The sequence below is a fragment of the Microtus ochrogaster genome, chromosome 10, assembly GCF_000317375.1.
Source record: "Microtus ochrogaster isolate Prairie Vole_2 chromosome 10, MicOch1.0, whole genome shotgun sequence".
NCBI lineage: Eukaryota > Metazoa > Chordata > Mammalia > Rodentia > Cricetidae > Microtus > Microtus ochrogaster.
Genome location: NC_022016.1, coordinates 51,819,012 through 51,834,140, shown reverse-complemented (window position 1 = coordinate 51,834,140; position 15,129 = coordinate 51,819,012). Strand labels below are relative to the sequence as shown.

General features: G+C 50.8%; 1 protein-coding gene across 1 annotated transcript in view; it reads left to right on the top strand.

Annotated features, from left to right (window-relative positions):
* The first annotated feature begins 746 nt into the window (after positions 1 to 746).
* The window catches only part of Fgr (FGR proto-oncogene, Src family tyrosine kinase), a 25,057-nt gene continuing 10,674 nt past the window's right edge, over positions 747 to 15,129 (top strand). Inside the window, exons 1-5 of the mRNA XM_005353112.3 lie at positions 747 to 834; positions 10,421 to 10,483; positions 11,666 to 11,862; positions 12,784 to 12,886; positions 14,388 to 14,486. Of these exons, the coding sequence (XP_005353169.1) occupies positions 11,679 to 11,862; positions 12,784 to 12,886; positions 14,388 to 14,486 (386 nt within the window). The 5' untranslated portion in view covers positions 747 to 834; positions 10,421 to 10,483; positions 11,666 to 11,678. The remainder of the gene's footprint in view (positions 835 to 10,420; positions 10,484 to 11,665; positions 11,863 to 12,783; positions 12,887 to 14,387; positions 14,487 to 15,129) is intronic.

Here is a 15,129-nt window from a genome sequence, read left to right as displayed (position 1 = left end):
ACCATCTCTCTCCCCCCAGATGGGGCTTTCCTGGGTTTTCCCTGGATTTTGGTTTATGACTGAAGAGGTAATACTTGGAGGTGAGGAACATCAAGTTTGGGAGGGTTTAGAGAGGGGTCCCTAGATATAAAAGACACTATGATTAAGGTCTGTTCCTTTTTCCTAAAACTTCTATGTGGCTGTGGGTCTGATGTGAGCTGATTCTCCAACTCTATCAGCATCTGCCTGTACCCAATCCCTAAAGATAGGGTAGCAGAGCATGGTGGCAGGTGACAAGATGCACAGTAGATCTGGTGACAGCAGTGTAAGGGTAACAGACTCTGTGAACTTGGGCCAGACTGGCTTGGCCTGGCTCTGGGCTTTCCCACCTGGAAGATGAGTGGGTAGCAGGGACCTCAGCGATGGCCAAGATCTGTTTCTCACTCTAGTGGCTCCAAAGGAGCAGGTGCCTCGGGATGAGGAGCCTGTCCCTTCGGAAGGAACCTTTGGGAAGGAGTTGGGGTGCAGGGACAGGACCGTGAGAGCCCATCCGCGGCAACCTTGAAAGGGAGAAAGTGGGAGCCAGTGAACCTGGGATCTGGGGGGCCCCTCCCGGCTTTGGGCAGCTGGCTTGGGGCTGAGGCGTGACTGTGAATTCTCCTGCCGCCGCCTCCTCCGCAGTCACCAAAATAAGAGAAGTCCGAAGCGGCTTCCTCCTCCCTGCCCAGAGTAGGTGGTAGGGACAGAAGCGGGCAGCACCCCAACTTCACCCCTACGTCGACCCTCCTGGCTGCTGTGGGCTAGGGTTGGCTTGCCCCAGATCGGGTCATCGGCAGCTGGCTCCCCTGGGACCAGGTAGGCGGTCAAACCAGGTGGGGGCAAGAAGGGCAGGTGTTTCCCCGCCCCCTCCCACCCGCCCTCACCCGGGAGGGAAGATTTGGAGGTAAACCTGAACTTTGAGAGCAGAGCAAGTTGAGAGAAGGAGACCTCATCCAGAAAAAGAATTGAGGAAAACTAAGGAAGAAACTTGGGCAAGACTGCTAAAACTTGGGGAGAAGGCTGAGGGAGTATGGGGAAGTCAGTTCAAAACTTCCTCCCAAAAGCCTAAAGCGGGAAGTGGAGGGAACTTAAGGGGTGAAATTGATAGAATTTGAGAAGCGGGCTGAAGGAGTCGCGGGAAGGCGCTGTGGGCTTCTCCAAAGAAGTCTGGAGGCTTTGAGGGTGAGAAAATGAGAAGTTGAGGGGTTTGGGAGGGGGTGGTTGTAGGTGTGAATACTAAGAGGATGGGGGGATACTGAAGGGACCTGGTCTTTCAGTTCCGAGAAGGAGGTCAAAGAGAGTGGTTTCTGCAGAATGCATAGTCCAGAGTACAGTTCTGGGGTCTCGGGGTGGCGGGGAGAGTGGCCGCTTTGTGGATTCCGCAGAGGTCAGGGGAAGGGGAGCATCTGCAGCCCCAGACCCTCTTGCTGCATCACTTGGGGCGGGTTCCGGACGCCCTGGGGATTCCTTCTAGACGCTGGAGGCGTGGGTCCGGGTTTCCTGGGGAAGTCCTCACCCTGGGCACCGACAGACCTCCCTGGGTGCCTCTCCGGCCTATCCGCGGTAGCGGTGTGGGTCTGCGTTGATGTGGGGATCCGGGAATTGCTGGCAGCCCTGACGGAAATCCTGCTTTTGACCGCGAATGCCCGCAGGGGCTGGTTCCATGGCAACACAGAGCAGTGAAGCCAGTTGGCCCTGGGCCTCTGGAGGCTCATGGCTGGCAGCCACCTTTGGTCCTTGCCTTCGTCCCATTTTTAGTCCTTGGTCACGGTGTGTTGCACAACGGAGTGAGAGGATGCCGCCTGGTGTTGAGGGATTTGCTGTCTCAGAGGCCTGAGACAGGAATGGCAAAAATGGTCCCTTAATGGCTATGTAGACCACAGGAGAGTTTAGGAGGCTTCTCTGGATTCTTGTTTTCCTCATTGGAACTTTGGGGAGAAACTAGCCCTCCCCCAGGCCAAAGCAATGTGCAGTGGCACATGCCTGCAATAATCCCAGCACTCAGAAAAGGAAGGCTGTCACGAGTTTGAGCCTAACTTGAGCTACATAAGCAGAAGACAGAGGTGGAGGGGACAGAGACTGAAGGGGAGGGGAGGGGAAGGGGGGAGAAAAGGAGAGAGAAGGGGAGTGGAGGAGAGAAAAGGAGGGAAGGGGAGGGGAGGGGACAGAAAGGGAGGGGAGGGAAGGAGAGGAGAGAAGACATTGGAGGTGGAGGCAGGTGAATCTCTGAGATCCAGGCCAGCTCGCACTACAAAGTAAGTTCTTTGCCTTCTCAAAACATGGAGGACCTCTGGGCGGTGGTAGCACTGACTTAATGCCAGCACTCGGGAGGCAGAGGCAGGAGGATCTCTGTGAGTTCAAGGCCAGCCTGATCTACAGAGTGAGTTCTAGGACAGCCAAGGCTGTTTACACAGAAAACCCCTGTCTTGGGGTGGGGTTTGGGGGGTATGGAGGGTCGGAAAGCTTCACTGATAGGGCTTTTGGGGACCAGCACACAATTGGCATCTGCTAAATGTCTCTGAATCTGTGGAGGGCTCATTCTGAGGCAGTTGGAATGGCTCAGATCTGTACTCCACAGTCCTCCTCAGGTGGCCATACTCGACAAGCATGTCATAGTCTAAACCTTGATGCTGTGTGGTCTTTCCATCTGTGGATGGATGGATTAGGTTAGGGGGCAGAAGTCCAGAGCATCTAGAAATGGCAAAGGAGGTAGCCAAGGTGAGGGCCTGAGTCTACCATCTTTCTTAGTTAAGTGTACGCGGAAGAGAGAGAGAGAGAGAGAGAGAGAGAGAGAGAGAGAGAGAGAATAGAGTAGAGCTCATGGCTGCATGAGCAGCTCCTGTTCCCTAGTGTGAACGAGGCTGTGAGAGTGCTCCCCAGTGCTCCCCCAGTGTCCTGTGGGCTTGAAGTGAATGCGTTCAAGCCTGGGTGCTTATTTGTGGGTGTCCTTTCCCGCAGCCCCCCGAGGCTGAAGTGACTAGGAAGGGACCAACCCTGGCAGGGTGGGTCAGGTACTCCAGAGCTGAGGAAGGAAGGAGGAGCCAAAATCCCTTCCACACAGCACCTTAGGCTGGTCCATGGCAGAAGAGGGCAGGCTGTCCCCATTCTACTCGCATAGGACTAAGGGGGGCTTCCCATCTGATCACATTGGAATTTATACTCAGTCTCTAGTTCTCACTCGTGGCTGGGCACCCCAAGTTCCAGGCTAGGTAATCCAAAAATTCTTGTTTTAGAAACTGATGGTAATTTCCTGAGATATATGGAACTTTTTCTTTTCTTTTATTTCTTTCTTTTTTTTTTTTTTTGTTGTTGTTTTTCAAGACAGGGTTTCTCTGTGTCATAGCCTTAGCTGTCCTGGAACTAGCTCTTCTAGACCAGGCTGGCCTCGAACTCACAGAGATCCGCCTGCCTCTGCCTCCTGAGTGCTGGGATTAAAGGCTTGCGCCACTACCGCCTGGCTCTTCTTTTCTTTTCTGAAACAGAACCTCATTATATGGCCTTGAGCTCACAGAGGCCTACCTGTCTCTGCCTCCTGAGTGCTGAGATTAAATGCTTGAATCACATTTCCAGGCCTCTCTCTCTCTTTATCTCTCTCTTTCTTTCTCTCTCTCTCTCTCTCTCTCTCTCTCTCTCTCTCTCTCTCTCTCTCTCTCAGACAGGGTCTCACTGTATAACCCCAACTGGCCTATAACTCATCATGTAGACCAGGATGGTCTCACAAAGATCCACTTGCCTCTGCCTCCTGAGTGCTGGGATTAAAGGTTCATGCTGCTATGCCCAGCCAGATAGAACCAATCACAAGGGAGGAAAACTCAGATGATGCTCTCAGAACCAGGTGAAGGGAAGAGCTAGGATCATCAGTGATGGACATGTCTAGAATCTGACATGTCAGGACCAGATGTGAGTCTCAGGAAAGGACGGTGTAAAATGACAGAAAGTTAATGAGAAGCTGAGGTCCTAGTAGAGTATCAGGATGTAGTAGGAGGACTGTTGAGGACCATGGAAGCCTCCAATCAGAGCTCCAAGGCGGTGAGGGATGGCAGTGTCTGCACACCATAGACTTGTATTTGCCCCCCCCCCGCCCCAAACCCAGGTCTGCCCCTACCCCAAGCTCTGAGATGAAACCGGAACTCTTGCAGGATGGTGGTTTCCTGCCACTGCCCAAAGTCTTAGTTCCTTTTTGGTGAAGTCCTCAGGGTTTACTGCGCTTGCTCATCTGGCCCCCCAGCCCCCGCCCCCACCACACCTTCTCTGGGAACTTCTCTTTCTCAGCCCAGGCCAGTCCTGCATCTCTGTCCACCTCCCCCAGCCTCAGAGAGACCTTGGCAAAGAGAGCAGGTGTGTGTGTGTGTGTGTGTGTGTGTGTGTGTGTGTGTGTGTGTGAGAGAGAGAGAGAGAGAGAGAGAGAGAGAGAGAGAGAGAGAGAGAAAGTTCGCTGGGTATCTACCCACTATGTGACTGGTGTCTGGGGACCTGGCAGCATCTGATGAGCAGGAAAAGCAGCAAGAGACCTGTCTCCCTAAGTCTCAGAGAGATGGACTGACTTCCCAGTGTGTTAAGTCAGTCGTCACACAGGGACAGAATTTGAACCTCAGCCTGTCTCTGGTTCTCATTCATACCTGGAGGAGGTTGTAGATTCCCAAGTCTACGTCATCACCTTGACATGGTTTTGGGAACTATGACCCCTGGGAAAAGATGAGAAACTTGGGGTTGTGTCCAGGAACATGGGTGTGTGGGAGGTGGGCTTCCTGTAGAGGATTCAGCTGTCAGAAGACAGATTTAGTTGGCCATTGGCCATGTGGGAAGAGTGACATTTACCAGCCAGGGACAGCATGATCCCACCCGTGCTTTGGAGAACTCAGCCGCAATGCCAGGAACAGAACTATGGACTGACTTTCACAGTCGTTTGAATCTCTTGTTGGCCTGTGTGAACTTAGGGATGTGGCTTTTCTGGTATATGCAAGAGGCAGGTGGACCAAGTGCCCCTGGGGCCTCTCTGCTGCTGCAGTTCTCAGCTTGGCTTGGCCACTGTACACTGAGCTAGAGGCTCTTCTCACCAAACCCTCCCAGCTGCTCCACACAGAGGGCGCAGGTGAGAAACGGACGCTCAGACGTGCTGTTCGTTCATCCAAGGCTACAGCCTGCGGAAGAACAGAGCTGGAAGCTGAGCTCAGTCCTAGCCCTGTGGCAGAAAGATCACAGGTTCAAGAGGAGGGTTACTCAGAGAGATCCTGTATGCCTTGGAGGGAGGGAGGCAGGAAGGGAGGGAGGGAGACAGGGAAGAGAGGGAAGGAAGAGGGAAAAGACAAGAGAGGAAGAGAGGAAGAAGGGCCTTAGCACACAGGAACAGATACTGAAGTGGGTAGCATTGTGGTTCAGGGTTAGACCTTCGTTGTGATACCCGTAACCTGATTCCACCCTTGATAGGGCTCTTGAACTGATTCCTTTCAACCAGACTGACTTGGACTGGAGTTCAGCTTAGCGGTAGAGCGTGCGACTGACTTGTACAAAGTCCTGAGTTCAAACCCTAGCGCCAGAACATAGTTAACATCCTTATTCATAAACAAACCAAAGCCCCTGACTTGTCCAGATTGCTGGCAGCCACTTCTCACTCTGCTCTGTTTCTGGTGTTAACAGGCAGTCAACGTTCACTGTTGACTAGGAAAGACAGACAGGAAAGCCAGGAGATACATTGTTTTTCATCCAACATGGCTCAGAAGTTAATGCAGACAAGTCCGACAAATCTGAGCTTGATCCATGGAAGACATATGTGGAAGAACAGACTCCCACAAGTTGTTCTCTGGCCTACATACATGTGCCCGCGCGGGCACACACATACACACACATGCGCGCACATGCGTGTGCGCACAGGCACACACCCCAATAAGTAATTATAAAAACACAAGAAGAAAAGGGAGAGAGAACAGATCACTTTTGCTCCATATCATAAGTAGGATTTAGACACGCCTGATAAGGGTTGGCCCACAGTGGGCCTTCAGAGAGGTAAATATCCTTGCTCCTTCAGAGATGACAGCATAGAACAGCACATAGGGATGGCCAAACTGGTTGATACTGTTCCACTTCCCAAGTACTTAACACTACTGCACCTCTGTATCCCAGTCCAGTAAGGGTTAAAACATAAAGCCTGCCTAGGAGGTCATTAAAGAGAGCGCGTGTAGAGATGTCTTGGCAAGATGCCAGTCATGTGGAAATGTTTAATAAATTAGCACATTTTCACTAATACTTTCTGCCACCCACACTCCTGGAGAGTCCAGGGACTCCCTGAAGAGTTAGTGCTTGGTACGAAAGCACTGAGAAGGAGGGAGCCACCTCTGGTTGTTCTCAGTCCAATGCCTGGGTAGACAGAGCCATCCCTCTTCCTGTCTCTGGCTCTCTTCCCCTCTGTGGTATGTGTGTGTCATGCGTGTATGTGTATATACATGTCATGTGTGGGTATGTGTGTACATGTCGTGTGTGGGTATGTGTGTACATGTCGTGTGTGGGTATGTGTATACATGTCATGTGTGTATGAGTGTACATGTCATGTGGGTATGTGTGTACATGTCATGTGTGGGTATGGGTGTGTCTGTACATGCAGGCAAAGGCCAGTGAGCAATGCTGATGCCTTCTTAAATTGCTCCCTACTTTAATTTAAATGTCTTTGCTTGGTTTTTCAAGACAGGGTTTCTCTGTGTAGCCATGGCTGTCCTCAAACTCCCTTTGTAGACCAGACTGGATTTGAACTCACGGAGATCCTCCTGCCTCCTCACAATCCAAGTGTTGGGGTTAAGGGTGTGTGCCACCATTGCCTGGCTTAAAATTTTTTAATTTAGCCAGGTGGTGGTGGCGCATGCTTTTAATCCCAGCACTCGGGAGGCAGAGGCAGACGGATCTCTGTGAGTTCGAGGTCAGCCTGGTCTTCAAGAGCTAGTTCCAGGACAGGTTCCAAAGCTATAGAGAAACCCTGTCTCAAAAAAAAATTTTTTTTAATTTAGAAATATTTTTTTTTTTTTTTTTTTTTTTTTTTTTTTTTTTTTTTTTTTTTTTTTTTTTTTTTTTTTTTTTGAGACAGGGTTTCTCTGTGTAACAGTCCTGACTGTCCTGGAACTTGCTTTGTAGACCAGGCTGGCCTTGAACTCAGAGATCCATTTGCCTCATCCTCCCAAGTGCTGGGATTAAAGGTCACCACCACCACCACCTAGTGCAGGGAAAATTTATAGTATAAGGGGCTGGAGAGATGGCTCATCAGTTAAGAGAACTATCTGTTTCTCTAGAGGACCTGGGTTCAATTCCCACCATCCATATGGCAGCTGACACCTGTCAGTAACTCCAGTTCTAGGAGATCTGACACCCTCACACACACATACATGCAGGCAAAACACCAATGCACATTTTAAAATAAATAAATTGTTTTTAAAAGTGGTAAAAAAAAAATATCCGGGCAGTTATGGCACATACCTTTAATCTCAGCACTCAGGAGGCAGAGAGGCAGATCTCTGTAAGTTCGAGACTAGCCTGGTCTACAGAGCAAGTTTCAGGATAGGCTCCAAAGCTACAGAGAAACTCTGCCTCGAAAAAAAACAAAACAAAAAAGTGCTAAACATAATTATAATATGTGTATGGGTGTTTTGTCTTGCATGGCTATTTGTGTGACCTGTGCCAGGAACTGGAGTCACAGACTGTTGTGAGTCACCATGTGGTGCTGAAACTCAGGTCCTCTGGAGGAGCAGCCAGTGCCTTTAACCATCTCTCCAGTCCCTTTAGACAGGATCTCCCAGTGAACCTAGCAATAAACTAACCATCAAGTCCCAGGGATCATCTCATTTGCCCATGCTGAGATTTCAGCTATATACCACCAGCTTTTACATGGTTGCTAAGGATCGAACTCAAACCCTCAACACTTGTGTGGCAAGCAGTTTATGAACTGAATCATCTCCCTTATCTCCCCCAATCCCTCTATCCCAGATCCCTGCCCCCTAACTCCCCCACCCCCCACTCCTCCACCCAGTGCAGTGATTTGGGGCCTCAAGGTCCTAATTAGCCTACACCAGCCTCCATCTTGCTATCTTCCTGCCTCATCCTCCTGGAAGCTAGGATTATCGGAGATACACTGCTACGCTGGTCTCCCGGTACTCTTTACCTGGAATTTCTGTCTAACGTGTCTCGTCTTGGGTTCTCTTTGGCAGCGATGTGTTGGCTCACTGATGCCGACTCAAGGGAGCTCATTCTCCGCATCCCTTCTCTGGCCGAGCCATCGGGAAGTTGCGCCCGTAGCTTTAAATCAGCCACAGTGGGAATATTTACACCATGGAAATTAGCAAATGCTACAAATCAGGGCTTTGTTGCTGTTGTTTTCTGCCTCTGCCTCCCACCCACCCCCCGCCCCTGAAAATCAGTTTGTGAGTGCACCACACTGTCTTTTCATCTTCACGCCTCTGTCTCTCTATTTCTCTCAGTCTCTGCCTCTCCCTGAGAGGCATCTTTCTGTCCATCTTTCCACTGGTGTACATCATCACATTCAGTGTGCCCTACGCTGGGCCTTGAACACTCCCTGTCACCATGCCCGAGCCCTTCAGTGGATTCACACCAGAAAGCAAGGTCCACATAGGACCACAGTCCCCTCAAAACCTGGGGTGACAGAGCCCTGCGGGCTGTCCAGTTCTGCCTGCTGGTTAGTTACACTGTCAGCCCTGCCAGGACTCGAGCTCAGCCGATAGAGATTCTACTTGAACCTTTCTCCCGGGGAAGGCAGATTATAGGTGGTCCCTTGTTGGGCGGGGGAGGGGGTATATGCCCTAGCAATAGACACTTGGGTGTATTGTAAGTGGCAACATTGTTCCAACTGAGGGCCCCTGGGCTGTGTAACTTTGTATCCCACAGAGGAGCGCTCTGGGTAGGGCGGAGTCTCCTGGGGAGTGCTGTATACATCCCAGCCAGTCCTACCCAGAACTCCATTGGCGCCCCTAGGATGGATGCCAGGGACTGGGGTGATGCTTCCAATCACTCACCTCTCCTCTTCTTGAAACACCATCAGCTAGACTCGGGGGTAGGGGGGTGGGGGTGGGGCTCTCTCCCCTTCACATCTATCCCCTCACCTCCCTCCCCTATCTGAACCAGCCTGGAATGCTGGGCCCTTTCAGACATACTGGTCCCTTACTCCCTGGGGTTGGGGTATCCTGAGGTGAAGCTCTCAAAGCTAAGTGACTAGAAGCTGCGTGTGAACAGGTCTCCTGCCATAGCTCGCTTCACAGCTCACGACAGACGCATTACCCCTTCAGCTCAACACATATAGGAGAATGGTTTTGGTGAAGGGTGAGAGGAGCCAGGATGTCGTTTAGGACTCTCAGGTGACTGAACCAACCACCTGACCTATTAGATCCAAGAAGGAAGGCTTCCTGGAAGAAGTGAGTGTTCTGTGAAGAACAGGGTCTAACTAAAAGGAGACACCACGGGAGAACTGGATGGGAGCTGTGACCTTTAGGCTCTCAGTGGAGGACCTGGCTGTCCCTAGGCTGCCCCCACCTTACAAGCCCTGACACTTCTTAGGAAACCAGCATTCTCCCCAGGCAGTTCCTCTCTGAGTGTTGCAATAGTGGAGTTTTCTGACAGGGGGTGGGGGTGGGGGACGGGGTGAGGTGAGGACCCCTTGCTCAATACCCTTCCTGTGGAGTTGCTCAGAGGACATAGCCACTGGGGACAGTTTGGCTTGTTCCAGGAGCTCTTTAAGAGACTATGGCGGTCCCAGCTTCTGACTGGGACCTCTCCCTGATCCTGGGCTGCAGGTAACTGTCACTTTGATTCTGACACCAGTGGAGAACATAGGCCTGCTCAGTCTTGCCCTGGCTGAGGGCAGAGGCAGGGTTCTAGGGAAAGGCTCCTTTTAAAAGGAGGCCGTGACTGAGGTCCTGTGAGCCGAGCGTGGTTTGACAGGGCTGCCGTTTGAAAGATGAGCCTGGCAGCTATGACTGTGGCACACGCTCACTGGAGAAGCATCCAGATGCACATGTGAATATATGTGTGTGCACATAGACACACATGTATAGGTACGGATGTGCGTGTGTGTTATTGTTCAGAGCTCATTTGAGACTGCGATGGTGTGCAGGGACGCTGGCAAGGACACTCACTCAAGCATACGCCGTGAGCCTGTGTGACCTTGCCTGTGTGTGTCTCTTTGCCACATCTCAGGGAGGACTGAGTGCAACAGTGGGCACAGGCAGTGTGTCCTGTGTGAGAATGGATATGCAAGTGTTCCAGGAGCAGAGGGAGAGAAAATGAAGGTAGAAGTCATGGTGGGACAGAGTCCAGGTCTTCCGGCTTCCTGTAGGGGGTAGGATCTGGGTAGCTGGCTGGTGGAAATACTGGCAAGGCCTTCATCATCTCTCCTTTCCTGTCTCGCCCTCAGGTTTCCAGCACCTTCCAGGGACCATGCATTGGTCCTACTGACCCAGGAGTAGGGACCTGTGGGGTGAGTAGGGTGCAAAGTGTCCTGAGGCTCTCAGGGTCAGGGAACAGGGTGGGGTCGCTTTCCTGGGCCCCACAATACCCGCCTCACAGCCCCCTCCTCCTACAAGGGCCCTGTTGCTAGGAAACGGATAGAGGAGCCAGAATGAGGCAGCTTGAGAGGCTGGAGGCTGGACTCATGACAGGAAATGGCCTTGATCCTCCTCTGCAGGGAATCTCCAGGTGCAGGCACGCTGCCCTCACACGTTCACGAACATGTGCGGCTTTGCAGATGTGTTTTTACAAAACGCACACATACACAGAGGCACATCCATTTCCACAGAGCTATGGACAGTCACAAGCACACAGACCTGCATATACACACACACACACATACAGATGCACACATAATCACTTGCCTACTGAACTCATATAGACATGCACGCATATGGCCAAATACATGTACAGACATGAACACACTGTGCTTTTTGAGACAAGGTTCACGTATCCCAGGCTCACCTGACACTTGATATGTAGCTAAAAATGGCCTTGAATTTCTGATTCTTCTGCTTCCATATCCTAAGTGCTGGAATTATAGGACCACACCACCAGACTAAGTCTGTGCAGCACTGGGGATTGGACCCAAGGCTTCATGCATGCTAGGCAAGCACTCTACCAACTGAGCTATGTCCCAAGACCAGCACATTCTTCTACACATAGAGACATTCCCCAAGAGCTGCATATACACACGACAAACATGTTTAAAGACACGCAAAGACACATAGGGAAAAAGAAACACCATCAAGTAATCACAGAAACATAATGCATGAAAGCAATGGGAGTCAAAACGGCATAAACCTGAGCCCTGGCAGAGACCGGAGAGATGGTTCAGGAGGTAAGAGCACTGGCTGCTTTTCCACAGGACCCCGCTTCAATTCCCAGCAACCACATGGCAGCTCACAACTGTCTGTAACTCCAAGATCTGACACCCTCACACAGACATACAGGCAGGCAAAACACCAATGCGCATAAAATAAAAATAAATAAATTTAAGAAAGAAAGAAAACAACTAGGAGGCAGACCAAAGGTGGCCCTTCCTTAGGAAGACCCCAATTTGTAAGAATGGGCGTGCATCCACACACTGATGTATGCTTAGAGTGGTACACCAGCCAGGCCACCCTCAATTAGGCCTGTCTTCATTCTGCAGCAGGGCACCTGGAATGGGCTGTGTGTTCTGCAAGAAGTTGGAACCCGCATCCAAAGAGGATGCGGACGAGGATGACAGGAACCATGGGGCTGAAGAACGCTATTACCCTGACCCCACTCAAGGCCTTGGCAGGCCACAGCCCTTCTCTCCTCAGCCCACCAGCCCGGGTTTTCTTGTTAACACGAGGAACATCCCAGGTGAGTCTCTGGGACGGCAGGCTCGCCTGCGTTCTGGGGAAAACTAAGGGAAGAGGGGACTCTAGAATTTATTGGAGATGCGGCCCTGTTTTCTTGCCCAAGGCAGATAAGTCAGTATGTATAAATCTACAAATTTACGGGGGCTGGAGAGATGGCTCAGAGGTTAAGAACATTGCCTGCTCTTCCAAAGGTCCTGAGTTCAATTCCCAGCAACCACATGGTGGTTCACAACCATCTGTAATGAGGTCTGATGCCCTCTCCTGGCCTGCAGGCATGCATACAAATTTACCCCTAGCAGCCTTTGGTTTTCTTTTCTCATCACAGAGGGGCCCCAGTGTGAATTGCAAGTAGCGATTAATTATTTCATTCATGAGTTTCATGAGTTTCTGAGATTCGTTCTGCTTTTTTTTTTTGCTTGTTGCCTTTTGGTTTTTGGACAGGGTTTTCTAGTAGCTGTGAAGCCAGTTCTGGAACTCACTCTGTAGACCAGGAGGCTGGCCTCGAACCTCGAACTCACAGAAATCAGTCTGCCTCTGCCTCCTGGGTGCTGGGATTAAAGGTGTGCCCCACTATTGCCTGGCCAGAGGCTCTGTCTTAGACACATAGACACACACACACACACACACACACACACACACACACACTTCTGTCTTCATAAGTATCAGTGTAGAAAGTGAGATGTCTTCTTGGGGAAGAGGAAGAAGGAGCAATTTATGAACATTCAGGGCGAGAAGGGCATGAGATTATTTGTTCTGAACCTAGGGGCCAAGCTGTGAAACCCAAATCAGAAATCACTAGGTCATCTGGGAACCTAGACATTGTAATGGTGGGGAGGGCAGGGTCTGGCTGGGGAACTAGATGCCAGAGGAAACCTCCTTCGTTCCCTATTCTACTCTCTTCTGAGCGCCTCTGATCCTGCAGGGACGGGAGTGACCATGTTCGTTGCCCTGTATGACTATGAGTCCAGGACAGGGGATGACCTTACCTTCACCAAAGGCGAGAAATTCCACATCCTGAACAACACGTAAGTGAGTGGGCTCCCAGAGGGAGGGCGTGGCCTGGGCTGTAAGTGACTGGGCTGCCTAGCTGAGGGCGTGGCCTGGGCTGGGAGCAAGTCCCTGGAGAGGAGTAAACTCTGATCCTTGTCTAGAAAGTTCCAGCTTGCAGGGCGTGGGGGGGGGGGCCACAAATAGGCACACAAATAAAAGTCCTGGACGTGGACTGAGATTCTAGCTCACGCTAGAGGACTTGCCTAGCACGTGGGTCTTGGGTTCCATCTAAAGCCCCGCAAACAAGGGACAATAACAAGAAAACACTAAGTGATTGCTCCCTACCGCTCAGGTGAAGGGCTTGCTATACAAGCAGAATACTAAACTTGGTCCTCAGGGTAGTGGTGATTGAGGCAGGCTTCCTAGAGATTTTTTTTTTTTTAACGGAGACTAGAAAAATAAGTAGACAAGGAAGGAAGAGGTGAGAAAAGAGGGAATAAGACTAAGCAATTATTTCTAGAAAGCACCAAATGGTTGCACGTGGGTAAATCCTAATGAATGAGGTGCCTGGCTGGGAGGACAGCTCAACTGGTAAGGGGTGCCTGCCACCAAGCCTGACCACGTGAGTTTTGACCCCTAAACCCCCACATGGTGAAGGAGAAGACTGGGTCTACACACACACACACACAGAGAAGCACACACATGCACACACACTAAATACAGATAAAATCTAAAAACTTTAAAAAAAAGATGCTGGGCAGTGGTGACATATGCCTTTAATCTCAGCACTAGGGAGGCAGAAGCAGATGAATCCCTGAGTTCGAGGCCAGGCTGGGCTACAGAAAAAGTTCCAGAATAGTTAGAAAAAAAAAAAAGAAAGAAAGGGAGGAAGGAAGAAACAAAGAAAGGAAAAAAGGGAGGGAAGGAAGGAGAGCGAGCAGCAAGGCAGGGGTTCGGGCACAGTGGTAGAGTGTCGGAACAAGTAAATGTTTGTCAAAGGAGGCATGAAATTATGTTCAAGAACAATCCAGGGAACAAAAGGCACTTGAGGCAAAAGGCCCTCTGCCTTTCTTCCTGGAGCCTGTCTCACAGTTCCCCAAGGCACTGATCAGCGCGTCCATCCGTTTGACCCTGTTCCCAGCTATAGAGCAAGACTTTGGGTTTGATTCCCAGCGAAGGAGAGGAGGAGCGGGAGGAGGAAGAATAAAATTTAGACTAGAAAGCAGAAGTTGAAGACTAGGCGGTCAGAATCCATAGGCCATCAAAGCTCTGTGGTAAAACCTGAATTTTATCGGGAAGGAGATCTGTAGCCATGGGGTGTTCCCAGTGGGGAGGGAACCCTGTCAGCATCCGCTCAGTGGAAGAATGAGAGGAAGAAGCCTAGGGCCCCTCAAAAAGCCCTTTTCCAGGTGAGAGCAGTCGGGGTGGAAGAAAGGCAAAGCTCTCTGAGTGGGAAGGGGGTCAAAGGTGAGGATCGGCAGGGCCCCTGATTGGACCCCCAAGTGCTCCTAACTACCCTGCCTTCTGTGCCAACAGTGAAAGTGACTGGTGGGAGGCTCGGTCCCTGAGTTCTGGACGCACTGGCTATATCCCCAGCAACTACGTGGCTCCTGTGGATTCCATCCAGGCTGAAGAGTGAGTGGAACTGGGGCCAGGCCTTTGGAGAAAACCCTAGTGTCTAACTTCCAAGGCCCTTGCTCTCTCTCTTGGTTTTTTGAGATAGGGCTTCTCTGTGTATCAGTCCTGGCTGTCCTGGAAGTCACTAACGTCCACCTGCCAAGGCTATCCCTTAGGAGATGACCGCCTCACTCTGATCCTGCCTCCTCATCTGCAATGTTATAAGGTTACTGTAGAGCTGAAAGAAGATGACAGCTGTCTGTGGTGGCGCACGCCTTTAATCCCCAGTGCTTGGGAGACAGAAGCAGGCGAATCTCTGAGTCTGAAGCCAATCTGGTCTACTGAGTGAGTTTCAGGACCAGGACAGCCAGGGCTACATAGAGAAACCCTGTCTTGGGAAAAAAAAAAAAAAAAGATGGCAATGATGAGGGTAACCATAGATAATGCCATACGGTAACTGAGGAGTTTCTGGGTGGTCAAGTTAGAAACTCTATTCTATAAATGAGGAAGCTGGCCAGGTGTGGAGACCCACATCTTTAATCCTAGCACGAGGGAGGGAAAAGCAGGTGGATCTCCTTGAGTTTGAGGTTAGCCTATTCTACACAGTGAGTTCCATGCCAGTTACATAGTGAGACTTTGTTTCAATTTAAAAAAAAAAAAA